Source organism: Odocoileus virginianus, chromosome 13 (genome assembly GCF_023699985.2).
Source record: "Odocoileus virginianus isolate 20LAN1187 ecotype Illinois chromosome 13, Ovbor_1.2, whole genome shotgun sequence".
Lineage (NCBI taxonomy): Eukaryota > Metazoa > Chordata > Mammalia > Artiodactyla > Cervidae > Odocoileus > Odocoileus virginianus.
Genome location: NC_069686.1, coordinates 29,990,736 through 30,004,867, shown reverse-complemented (window position 1 = coordinate 30,004,867; position 14,132 = coordinate 29,990,736). Strand labels below are relative to the sequence as shown.

At 39.1% G+C, this 14,132-nt stretch overlaps 1 protein-coding gene across 2 annotated transcripts in view; it reads right to left on the bottom strand.

Moving 5' to 3' along the window:
* Positions 1 to 14,132, bottom strand: part of ACVR1 (activin A receptor type 1) — a 127,699-nt gene that overhangs the window by 52,195 nt on the left and 61,372 nt on the right. For both annotated transcript variants that reach the window (XM_070476171.1, XM_020900413.2), the window contains exon 2: positions 294 to 367. In XM_070476171.1, coding sequence (XP_070332272.1) covers positions 294 to 360 — 67 coding nt within the window. In that variant the 5' untranslated portion in view covers positions 361 to 367. The remainder of the gene's footprint in view (positions 1 to 293; positions 368 to 14,132) is intronic.

Here is a 14,132-nt window from a genome sequence, read left to right as displayed (position 1 = left end):
GGATGATTATAATGTGTCAAGGTAGGTTCATCAATTATAACAAATGGATCACTGTGGCTGGGGGGAATGTTGATAATGGGGAAGGCCATACATGTGTCGGGGGAGGAAGTAAATGACAAATCTCTTTACCTTCCTTTCAACAGCTCTAAAAAGATAGTCCTTTTTTTTTTTTTAAAGATAGTCTTAAAAATGGGGGAAGAGGAGGATTAAGTCTGACAGGATTAAGAACAAGCTAGCTGACAGTAAACCGAACATTACACAGTATACTTATACTACCCAACTGAGCTACTTACCTTCCATACTAGGGGAAGGGAACGCAATCATCACGAGCACAGGAAGAATCATCACTCCATCCACCATTGTACAACTGTGGAGGGAAAAAACAAGAGAGTCCAGTAAACCAAAATAAAATGTAACTGCAGGGAGACAAATGAAGCACACCATCTTTAAACGTGTCATTCAAGGCCTTTCTTACAAATCCCTCTTACATATGTTGCCTTACTTCTTAGTAATTTAAACATGTACCCTTTACATGGATCTAAATAAATCATCTTAAAGTGTTAATCAGATTTATCTCCTACTGGTGGTCAATCCGAGACAACATTCTCTGAGTCTACCCTCTTATAAAGAGCTCAAAAAGGGACATGAAAAATTCTCAGTTATAAGGCTGGGTATTCCTAAAGGACTTATAAGGATGGGTATTCATAAAGGACTTAAGTTTGAATTTTATCTTATCCCACTGAACTCAGAATTGGCAACAAGAATTCTGAGAAGCATGAATAGACTGTTCTAACATGATGCTAAAGATTAAGTGACTGAATAATCCAAGCCAAACTACTATGTTTCAGCTTTACTTTTCCTACAAAAGGATTAGAGGGGAAGCAATTTACAATCATCATAGAGCCCTAAAAAAGAAAAAAAAAAAGTAAAACACAAAACTATAGCTTACACTTCATCTATGACAAAGCAATGTATTCTTATATTAACTTCAAATTTAACAAAGCATAGACACAATCAACACAGGAAGAAATCAAATAAAACTTTAACATATGAAACTATATTGGAGAGAAAATAAGATACATAAACTTTAAGTTGATACTGCCCTAAAACTACATGGGCAGAAGCTCAATGTTCTGAGTCAAAGGACAACAGAAAACTTTTCCATTTGAGTAATTCCTGCAAAATTTTGGCAATTATGATGAGAGTTTGCTTATACTAATTCTTTATTGCAAAGAATAATTTTAAAAAATTAAACCTTGAACTAGGTACAATCTTCTGGATGGCAAAAATAAAGAGAAAATGGGTAAAGTTCTTTAATGAAATGGTTCATGCGCTGTGTTACTCTTATAGCTTTAAAGCAAAGAACAAGAACCCATTGCTATCTAAGCTGTTTGGAATGGACACCTTCTGATTCATCATCTTAAAATCAAATTTTTTTGTTAGTAGTTTGATTGTTCATACCCCACACCTCTATTCTATCTTACCACCCCTCATTCCAATTTGTCTACAATTGCATTTCAGACTCTCTCTTCTCTAATAGCAAGGTGAGGGACGGGGATAAAGGGAGTTTAATGGACTTCCTTTTTGTATTTTTAAAAGCACATGAAATATGAGTGATCCTTTTTTTCTCTTTCCGTTGTTATTATTTCCATAGATCTTTTCTACAGCATGCCCTTATTTAATATACAAATGCCCCACCTCACCCTGGGATCCTCACAACATCTCTGTACCTTTGAACAGAAGCACTCTGCTGGTTCCCTCCACTCCAGGTGACCTGAGCCTCCCTCAACCTCTCTCCCAGCCAACTCCCTCCTCCTGCCATTCATGATCCAGTGCAAAAAGCAAACGCCTGGTGCAATAGCTCTCCATCAGCAGTGATTTCACCCCTCTCAGCACTGGTCTAACACCACTCAGAATCAATCATTTGTCTTCGTCAATCTCCAGCACTGGCCTACTTGCCCTCAAAGGGGTACATACTTCCACAGGCCATACAAAATAATGCATTAAATTATGGAATAAATATACTAAAACTTGTATCCTATTTAAAAAATTATTTAATCTAATACAGTGATAACTTCATCTTTTATGACAGTCCACTACAAGAGGTATCTTGAGGAAGTGAGAGTTACCTAATGTGAAAGAGTGGACATGGTTTGCTTCTAGAATAGTCAGGTTTGAAGGTTTATTTAAGTGGAATCACAGGTTGTAAAGAATCCACCTGCAATGAGGGAGACCTTGGTTTGATCCCTGGGTTGGGAAGATCCCCTGGAGAAGGGAAAAGCTACCCACTCCAGTATTCTGGCCTAAAGAATTCCATGGACTCTATAGTCCACGGGGTCGCAAATGAGCCCTCCCCAAATTGCAAGTGTTCTAAATCCATTAAGGAAACTACAGATTAAATATGTTATTAATGAGTACCAGAGAGTAGTAAGAAAATGGTAGAGCTGATATCGCTATTCCTAGTGGTTAATCAGTTTACTAGAGAATAGCAATTAACATTCAGTTCATGTGACTGAAGCAGGCTCACCAAATTCAAAATTAAAAAATACATTAAAAACTGATTTGCATCCAGTATCACAAACAATAAACATTATCCTGAGTGACTTGAGACTTTCGTCAATAATACAATGTCATTACCATTAGCAATACCATAAATATTTCACCTTAAATCTTTTTAAAAATTCTACTTTATGTACATTTTATAATACATAGATTTATTTTATATAACAGTAAGCAACATACACATTGAGGGTATACACTGAAAAAGCTTTTTAACTGATGAGATATAATCATCAAAAGCCTTTGAAAACCACTGAACTATCACAGTCTTATCTTTGAATTTCCAGCCCATCCTTTCTCCTTCCTTCCACAACTACTGGAAGCCTGCTATGTATTAGAAATTAGAAACTTAAAATGATAAAGATAAACAAACATGGTCCTTACTATTATGGAGCTTACTCAGTCTATCTATGGTGGTACTCAAATAACCATACAGAAGACTGCACAGTTAAAAACTGAACTAACTGTTAGGAAGAAAGAGAGTTAAATAAGATTGCTAACAAAACAACTTGAGATTTTTCTGGAGGGTGGAGGAGCTTCCCTGGGGAGATTATATCTAAACAGGAACTAGAAAGACGAGTAGGAGGTACTACAAAAAGGGTAAGAGTATGTGAGTCCTCATTTGTGTGTGTGCATGCGCATGTGTTTATGTTGGAGTGGTGAACACTCTGGTGGAGACAGGAGGGCATTTAAGGGGAAAGGCGATCTCTCAGCTTCTACACAGACCCTGTGGCCAGGGGAAGCATGGTGCATCCTGAGGACTTAAGACATATTTCACATGAAAAAAAAAACCACACCAGGCTAGGATACAGAAAGCTTATAGAGAAGAGTGATAAGGAGAGAAAACCCAAGAAGGCCAGGGAGTTAGCCCCCAACCAGAACCTGGGTAAAACATGGTAAGCTCTAGTAAGTAAGCCCCCTACTCACCTCCCTACATTCAAAGCCCTTCTCCACTCCATTGTCCTTGGCATACCAACAGGCCAGCTTCCTCCTGTCTCTGGACCTCTCCATATATGCTGCTGCTGCTGCTCCCAGTGATTGGGCCCATCTTTCAGGATCCAATCTGGCAAATTCCTACTCCTCTTTCAAGTCTCAAATGTCACTACCTTCTAGAAGCTTTCCTATACCTTCATATTCCCTCATTATACTCTCACATACCACTCTGTTGATTTCATTCATGGCACTTATCATAATTAACAATTATATATTCATACTCATGTGTGTGCTTTTGAACATCTGCCTCCCTCACTAGACTATAAACATTATAGTAAAATCTATAGTCTATTTTGTTCATCGCTACCAAAGCCAAGTAGATGCACATTTAATACTTGCTGAATTTTCCCTGAACTAATCAGTTTGATTTAACTTTAAAGTCCAAAGAATTAGCTATGCCCCCTCCCCACTCCTAACACACAAGCACCTGCAAAGGAATAGTAAGATTAAGGCATTTATCAACTGTTAACTTAATGGTCTAGAATGTAGTGCAGGTAATAATAGTCAGCAGTTAACAAGTCCAAAGCTTTAAAATCAAGAATTCTTTCACAATTTAAAAAATAATTCTAAAGACAATCACCACTGGCAATTTTTCCTGTCACAAAACCAACAAAAGTTCCCGCCCCTCAACACCTTTTAACTGACTATTATTGTGCAAGGAAAATTGAAACAATAATTTAGGCTCCTAAATGGAAAACAGGGGAGGGGAAAAAAAGGAGTTATAAATTCAGGCTTCCAAACAAATCTGCTGTTTAGAGATAGATAGCTCAAAACCTGCCAAAAATCTTTGGGAAAAAATGTCAGCATCACTTATTGGTCACCACTTTGTTCAGTGTCTGGACTGTCTCTGATGACTAGTTAACTCAGCTATTAAAAAGGGTACTTTCAAAAGTAAAAAGGTAAAAGAAATGCAGAAAGGAGAATGTTCTGGAATAAATTTTCTGATATTTTACTTATGAAAAACATCAGTATGATAATGCCCCAACTTGAAGCCCCAGGGATCTATTTCTAAGTTTAAAATATGCTAAGAAGAAAATACTGTTTTTAAAAGTAAGTTTCAACTCCTTTGTACTCAAGTATTTTTAACTAAGGAGTTTCAGAAGTGGCCTGGCCCAAAAGAGAAACTGATAATGGGAGAAGAGAGTGGCGATAAACAATAGTTCAGGGATGTTTTAATTCAGTGATTTAAAAAATTTGTGATCTCCAAATCTCTTTATACTCTTGAAAATTATTGAGGACTCTCAGGAACTTGTCTATGTGGGCTATTTCTATCAACAGTTATTCTATGAAAAATTAAAAAAAAATTTTTTTTAGAAATTTTTAAATTGTTTAATGGAGAATGTTTTAATTACTGTATTTGTTTTTAAATAACAACATATTATCCCATTTTTTTCTAAGTTAAAAAAAAAAAGAACTAAATGGAACCACAAATGTAGAGAACCAATGTGTGGATACCAAAGAGGGAAAGGGGGGGGGCAGGAAATTGGGAGATTAGGACTGATATACATACACCACTGATACTAGGTATAAAGTAGATAACTAGTGAGAACCTACTGTATAGCTCAGGGAACTCTACTCAACGCTCTAATGGTGACCTCAATGGAAAGGAAATTTAAAAAAAACAGGGGATCTGTGTATATGTACAGCTGACTCACTTCGCTGTGCAACAGAAACTAATACAACACTGCAAAGCAACTATACTCCAACAAAAATTAATTTAAAAAATTTTTTTTTAATTTTTAAGTATATTCCCCCCCACCCCAAAAAAACTGTAGTGGTATTATTATGCATTCTGACAAATCTCTATGTTTGGCTTCGTAGAAAGCAACTGGATTCTCATATATGGCTCTGCATTCAATTTGTTATGACATGTGGCATCAGCTGAAACATAGAGAATCCAGCTTCACACATGAATATGTCTGTGAGGCTGAAAGAAGAAGACACTGTGGAACACCCCTGAGATAGTCTGAGAAACTCCAGAGAATCCTGGACCATGCTTTGAGAATCAGTGCCTCACTCCTAAAAGATCAGTTCTTCTACCACACCAGGTAATCAGATGGTACTAAACATTTTAAGCTGAGCATTTGCTCAATACCTGATTAAAATGTTACTGTTCCACAGGTTAAGAAATCTCTTTAAACTCTCTCACATCAAGGAAGTCCACAAGTCCAGTGCTCAAGGGAAGCCACTATATACATCTATTTCATGTAGGAATAGCATTTTATGTATGCAACTAAATAGTGTTTAAATGAGACATGAAACTGATCAGAAGGGGTTCGGTGTCCATCTCTGATCCAATTGAATCCTTTTGCAATATTCTAAGCCCAAAATCCATAACTGAAAACGCTCATAGGCTACTGGGGGTTATGGAATATTACCTGAAGGATTCAGAGTGCAAAATTTTGCCTCCAGTACATACCAACTCCTTGCTGTTCTTGTATGGTGCTCTCTATCCCTGGTAACTGATCTTAGTATTTCAGACACAAGGCAAAGAGCTACTCAGAAAAAGGATAGGGACCTCCTATCTTAACTTACATCCCTTCTTTAAATCAGTACCATCTCTTACAATGCCTCAGGACTACTCCCATGGGAGACAGGACAGTCCCATGATATTCTACTAAAAACAGACAAACCATCAGGGCAAAACAGAACTGCTTTCCAAATCCCGTGGTACTTTTCAAACTCCATTTATAGATCAGACTGATATCCAGTTAAGGAGCTAGTCTTTAGCTCAATTTTTAACATGTGTGGGCTTGAGACCCAGTTTGGCATTTCTTTTTCTCATCACAATTTTACAGCTGGATAAAGCCACCGATACACTGGAATGCATTCCCTCAAAAATCACAAAGCATTTTGATGTCAGGCACAGAATAACCAAAAGTATAATACACTTCTATATTCAACTTTTAGGGCTCATAGTAAGTAATCTAGTTGATAATTACTGACACTATAAAAGATAATTATTGATACCATAAAAGATACTTCTAAAACCTAGACTTATGAACAGATACAACTTGTCATCCATATGTAGAGGATGAAAGAGAAGCTGGAAGAGGAACCCTGAGATTCTTTCCCATCAGAAAATCCTACAAAATGTTCATTTGTCTGGCCTGGTGGCCTAGACTCATTAGGTTTGTCCATTTGTTCAATGCATAATTCACTGAGCACCTACTCGTTCAATAGAGACTTGTTTGATACTCTTCTCAATTCAACTTTAACAATCTCCAAGTTAGAATCTTGAAAGATACATTATACATTCATTCCTATTTTGAATGACTTTTCCACCATTCACATAAAGATGCTCGCTCACTGTTGGTGAGGACTATCACGACTGTCCTGTGATATATCTCTTATATGGCCTATGCTATGCCTACCACAGGGAAAAATTTTTTTTCTCTTTAATATAAAAAGTAGAAGCAAAGCAGAAAAGAATTAGAGTGATTCTGCTTTCCCTCAGTTATCTGTCAAAACCACATCATTAGTACAGTAACAGTAGTGCTACTTAGGTAACCAAGCACTGTGCTTAGGGACCCTATGTATTATCTTATTTAACCTCTCCCCAAAACACTCTATAATAGGGGTCCCCAACTTCAGGGTTTCAAGCCTGATGATCTGAGGAAGAGTTGATGTAATAATGATAGAAATATAGTGCACATAAATGTAATGTGCTGGATTCATCCTGAAACCATCCCCCCTCTCCCCAGTGATGGAAAAATTGTCTTCCACGAAACCAGTCCCTGGAGCCAAAAAGGCTGAGGACCACTGCTCTAAAATAAATATTCACATTAATTCCACTTCACCAATAAGAAAAATCGGCAGGTAGAAGTACTCGCTCAAGGACACAAAGTCAGACTCAAAGCCCACCTAACCAGAATTCAGGTCCTAATCAACCAACATACACAACCCTCACTAAACCAGCCTGTCATTGTTTAGCAACCTGTTTTTGTCATCGTTAACATTTTATCCAAGCTTCAACACATTATGCACTTTATCTTGATTTTCCTCTTGGAAAACAATCTTTACTCATGGTTATTTGGGTCACCTTTCAAGCATGCCCTCCTTCCATTTCTCTAATCTCAAAATTAATTTCATATACTCTAATTATCTCCCCTACCCCTGAAAAAAAAAAAAATCTTGATGTGAAAGGAAAAATAAGCCATGTTGGTAGTATACAAGTAGTTTCTACCTCCCACCTCCTGTCCTCATTCTTCAGTTCTCTTGCAACTCACATGGTAAAATAAAAACCGGAATTAGTCAGGCACATTTGGGGGCAAAGTTAGACTAAGAAAAATTCTAGACACAAAACTTTGAGGGAAGGTATACTTACAACCACCACCTCCAAGTGGGACAAAAACCAGCCATTATGTGACAATAGTTATGTCCCTTCTCTGCTCAACAAGCAGAGAGAGAACCCAAGGGCAGCTTGCTCCAAACTACCTGGGCCTTTGGAAAGGGTGGAGAGAGGGGCTGTCAGTTATAGATGCAAAGAAAGGCTAAACCAAAACCATCATACCATATAAATTAAGTCAGGGTCTTTTCTCCAGTTCACAAATGACCTGTGAAATATTTTTAACACCACACTCTGTCTGAACTGGCAATGTACAAGTTGCCAGCACTTGGTTTTATATAGACTTCACTGCTGCGGGAGGGTTTCTGGTGGGGTGTTACTTTCAGAATATTAGCATGTAATTTGATCTTTCAAGATAGATGAAGACAAATAGCTTCTTGAACAAGTACTACAGAACTGAAACCCAGCTCCTGGATCAGTTCATCTTGTGGTCAGAGGAAATAATTACAGATGATTTCAGGAAAGAAAGCACTTTGACGGAAAGAGTTATACTCCAAACATTCCAGCTGTGACAGATGGATCCAAGACATGGTTTGGAATGGACAGGAAAAGAAAAATATTTTTAAAAAAAAAAAGGGTGAGGGGTGGGGAAATGAGGCTTAATTGAATGAAAATAAATAAGCAGTTTAAGTTAAGCTACCATGTAGGAACCAAAGAATCCCCAGTAGGTTTATTTTAATTGTATACAGGACGGAACTGACTTTGTTACACCCCTACCAGATACACAGATAATAGCTAAGCTAAGCTTCTGATACCAATGTTTTGATCACCCACCACATACCTTTCTGGTATCTCAAGACCTGGTTTTATTTCAATGCGCCTGACTACATGGAAACTCTCCTTCATTTTCCACTTCATTCCCTCTGTATCAAATAGCCACGGCTCTCCTGCTTGTTTCAACTGATAGCACCCATCATCTCCCAGCTGATTTGTTTTATTCTCTTAGGCAGCTCAGGGCTCCTCTCTCTCCAGTTTACAAACTGGGAGGTTTTTGTTTTTGCTTTTTTAACCTACTGGTAGATAGGAACCTGTTATTCGCCCCCTCCTACCCACACCCCCTTCTCTCAGATGAGGCACTGTGCAGTCCATCTAACATCTTACCTCCTCCCAAAGCCCTCGGTTTGATGCCCCCTCAGCACCTGCCACATTTCTAACTGCCTGCAGTTTCCCCTTTAGCCTTAAAGTCAGATCTTCCTAGCCCTCCAGTCATCTGACAAAGGGTGGCTTGGGCACTGCCATCTGACACAACTGTCCCAATTCTAAAGCCAACATGACTAACCTGTAATAATCTCAAGGGTGGGGAGAAATTAAGATGTCAGCACCATGTAAATCCATGGCTGATTCATGTCAATGTATGACAAAAACCACTACAATATTGTAATTAGCCTCCAACTAAGAAAAATAAATGAAAAAAGAAAAAAAAAAGATGTCAGCACCAGGGACGTATATGTTTTTTTGTTTTTGTTTTAAGTGGAAGCACTAGAGCATACTTCTGTGGAGATAAGAAAAACCACCCTTTCTCTACCAGCCTGACCACTCCCCTCCACACTCAAGTCCATTCCTCCCTCACACCGACCCAGCCTCACCCCCTTTGGTGTCCTGCCGGCTTCTTCACAGCATTTAGCGTTGTGTGAAATCTGTCATTTATGTCCTAGTTTATTCATCTTTATGATGACTCTCCCTCTCCCATTCCTCCTTATTCCACACACCAAAATTCAAGCAGCATGACAGTAAGAACTCTATCTGGCACATGGCTATATATCCCTGTGCCTGGCACTTACAGGCACGCAATATGAATTAAAGCACATTAATTTTAACTTCTTAGTCAATGCTACACTTTGGGTTGGGTGAGGAGAGGAAGGTGAGGTTTAAGGGATTTTTTTTTTACAGCCTGGCAAGGAAGTGACTCGGGGGAGGAGGCTGCCCCTTATCCTCTATGTAATATAGCTCCAACCAGGTATTGAAGATAAATTAAAAGATACCATTTGTAACCTGGATTTAGGTTTTCAAGGGTGTCATCCAAGAGCAGCAGCCAAAGAAAAAGATGACTGGCAGACTCCGGGTATACCAGACGACTCCCCGGTGGACACTAGCCCATTTGGCCAGGACTGCCTGGCTCTCTAGTTGCAGACACCAGCTGATCTGCCCAGAGCCATCCCAAGTGACCTCAGAGACAGCTTGTGGGGCTTGAAAATACATCTCCTACGAGTCAGAAATTGACATATCCCACCCCCCCAACCCCACCCCACCCCCGTCTTCTAACAGTTTTTGACGCTATTCGGAAAGCCACGCTTCCATGCCTATTAATAACCTTCAGAAAGAACCCTGAGGAAGTGTCAAGAGAAAAATAGACCTGGCTGATGGAAGCCAAAGACTCAATCAGAGGTTACAATTAGCAATTAATATATTTAAAGAAAAAGCAAGTTGTAACATCTTCTGTATCATTGTTATCTGTTCAGGAGGCTTAAAACAAAATAGTGAGACAGTGAATTCAACAAATGCTGAGTCAAGAACACCAGTCTTTACAGAAAGAAATTCTTTTAAAGGCCCCTTATCTATTTAAATAGAGCAGCTACTAACTTTATCCTCATATCAACAATTCCAGAGAATTTAGCCTGACTGATATCATTAAACCTTTACAGTTATTTATATCTTTATAAAGTTTCTTCAGGTGACACTTTAAATAGTAACCAAATCAATCTATTCTACAATAATGGAACAACTAATTAACATTAATCTTTAAAAAGACTTTCCTTCGTGGTCTTTCTGCTCTCCCCTCCCCCTGCGAGAATGTGATTAATGGAATTCTCTCACAACTTAGCTTGAAATATGCTTTTGCCAGTCGAGCAGCTAAAGCAGAATCAGATAATTGTGGTATGACTCAACAAATGCACAGCTGTTCATTTAAATATATCCATCAAAAGTATAAATACGATCATGAGAAAGAAAATGAGCCGTGTACACAGGGTCAGTGTACAAGATGAACAAGTTAGCAGCCAAGTAACCACAACAGAAAACAAGGAGGAGGAGAAATGAGACAGGGAGAGGCTCTGGCACCACGTGGAAAGAGACCAGGAAACTGGCATCATCAAAAACCACCCACCCAACCCCAAGCGCTCAATGGACCTAAATTAGAAATTAATGGCAAGTAAAAATAAATGCACTCAACTAAGTGAGAAGAAATAAAATCCAGGAAATAGAGGATGCCCCCAAGTGCACAGAGGTAGGAAGTTTACAGGGGAAAAATGATGAATCAAACCTATTACGAAAAACAAAGACCCTGAGGCAGAGAAAAGCAGATAGAACAGGGTACTCACCTCAGTCCTCTCCCCACAACTTTCAAAGACAGACATTAGGGAATCCAGAAAATGGAGGAATCCCTCCAATAGTCAGTCCCAAAGCAAACAAGTGAAGAACACCGCCCTGAGGCAGGCAGCCCCCCTCGGATGTTCTACACATGAGTGTTACCTGAAAACGAGGAAAAGGGAAACAAGAAAGAGAAGAGGGCGTGAAGAGGAGCAGGAGGAGCACTGACGAAGAGCAAAGGGCCAGTGACGCCGTAAAAGCCCTGCTCCTTCCTTCTTCCTCAGGGTGGGCACAAAGGCCCAGCGAGAACTTGAGAAGCAGGACCTCTCAGGTGCTCTTGATTCCCTCTCCTCTTTCCGTGTGTCACTCAGAATATTAACACAGAATAATCTAATCCACAAGGACCATTTCCAAGCTCCCCGAATCATCCAAGCTCTAGATCTTGCCAAAATGTAACCTCCCTGGTGCTGGTGGGACCTGACTGCATGCCTGGCCTCGCCATTCAGTCATCCTCACGCATGAGGAACCAGCACTCTACAAAACTCCACGCACGGCCTCCCTCTCTCCACTCAGTCCATTACCAAACGCCTCCGGGTACGGTTCTAACTCTTTGTACGCTTCACCTTATCCTTCAGGTTCGCAAGGCAGCTTCCTCGAAACTCAGATTCGGAAGCCTCACTCCCCGAGATTTTCCTTTGACTGACCTGAGATGAGGCCAAGGAACGCCCCAGACCCACAGCAGCTCAGGTGATGCTGAGAATATTGAGGGTGGCATCACTGGTCCACTGTGCAGCACGGCAGCACTGATGACCACCGCCTCCCCCTGGCTTCTTCCCTAGCTGGGATCAGGAGGCTCCATCTCTCTGCTATCTTTACGTTTATGGTTCAGATCTGCTCAGTTTCCTCGGGTGGTAGTTCTGCTTCTGCCTCTCTCGTCTTAGATGCTGGCTTCCCTTGAGGCATCACATCTCTTGGCCTTCCCTTCTCCTCATTCAGGATGCTACCTAGCTTCACCACCACTGAGCCAGATCGAACCACCAGCTTAGGATGTTTTCTTTACTCATATTTCCCTTCCCTGACTATTCCTTCCTTATCACCTTCTTTCTCTATCATATGTCCTCATCTTTTCACTGGATTTAAAATTTAAAAAATTTTTTTGTAACAGGCATTTCAAGTTACACAAAGAAAAAGGATAATAAACCCTATTTTGACCTCCCAGTTCCAAAACCAAACAATCTCATTTTCTATATTCTGCCCATTTTATTCCTGATGTATTTTAACAAGAATCCCAGAAGTCACATCATTTCACCCACAAATTCTCTAACAGATAAGGACTTTTTCTAAACATGACTATAAAACCAACATTTCATCCAACAAAATTAAGTCTTTCTCCTCTAAATATCATCTAAAAGCTAATCAGTGTTTAAATCTGCCCAATTTTCAACAATTATAAACATCCCCTATTCCTCCCCTTGAAAACTGCAAAGAGAATGGGGATAGCACACCAAAAAGCAACTGTTTTTATCGCCCTTTCAGTTCTCATCACTAGTGATACAGTGTTAGGACTGTAGCAGTGTTGAGAATACTGTATGTGCATCCTGTGGAAGGCAGCACATGTGTAACTATAGCCAATTCAAATTCTATTGTTTTGGGCTGTTCCAGACAACTTAAATTTTCTGGGTGGAATCAAGTAATTAGAGATATAATACTGAAAAGGTTAAAAAAGAACCATATAAACTGAATTTGAAATGGAACCATCAGTATGAACTCATTGAGTATTTTATATATATATATATGTAAAATAAATATACACAGTATATAATAAATATACATGGTTATCCTCTGCCCATGAAAGAAGCCTAGAAACAACGACCTACCCATATCAGTGAGCATTCTGGAGGCCCAGACTGTGGACCTAAACTACCATTTCCTACTAAAAGAAAAAGAACAAGTTGAATTCAACAAACACAATGCCATCACCAAACCCAGCCAGTGGGAAATTAGAGGTCAAATGGCTGGGTTCTCAACATATAAGCTGTAAGGAAAGCAAAGGGTTGCAGGGGTAACCTAAGGTTTAGGAAACTTCAAAAACATCAAAAGAAACGCAAGACTAAATTACAGTCGCTAGATATGCACAGGCAGGTGATGAAACCACACAGAAAGGCAATGAAGCAATTATTATAGAAGTCAGGAAGCTGGGTACCTCTGGAGAGAGAGAAATTGACAAGTAGGGGACCCGCCAAGGAGCTCTAGGGGGCTGCTAATATTCTGTCTCTTGATCTGCATGGTGGTCACAAAACATATTCACCTTACAAAAATTAACTAAGCTATGCATACTTTGTGTGATATCTGCATCTGTGTTTTACTTTATATAATAAAAAGGTAAAAAGGAGAAAACAAAAGAGGAATGTGTATTACTTAAACAAAGGTGCAGACTAACACACACCCACTCTCAGAGGCAGTAACAACACCAAGTATCAAATATATATATGCAAAAATTTGCCCAGGTTTGTGCTATAAACAAGTTTATACAATAATCTTCTGAAATATCAACTACTTCCTATCTTCAGTGGGAATATTGTTTTTTCATGTTCCAAGTTTATTAATTTCTAATAGAGAAACAGGCTTCACTTACCAAGTCATAATTAGAAATCAAGTATTAAAATAAAAATAACAACACCTTACGATAAGTTGGTTCTTCCTCTCTCCTACTTCAATTTTACATACATTTCATGGGTCAAGGATATAGAATGATTATAGAATCCAAATCAGTGTTTCCCAAACACTGTGCAACATTAATCACCAAATAAGAAAAATTAACACCATAAAGCTATGGACCTTCTCTCACAAAACTTATTTAGCGCAATCACAATAATCGTGTTAACAGGTTTTCTTCTTAGGGTGGAGGGAGTGGTGACTAGATATG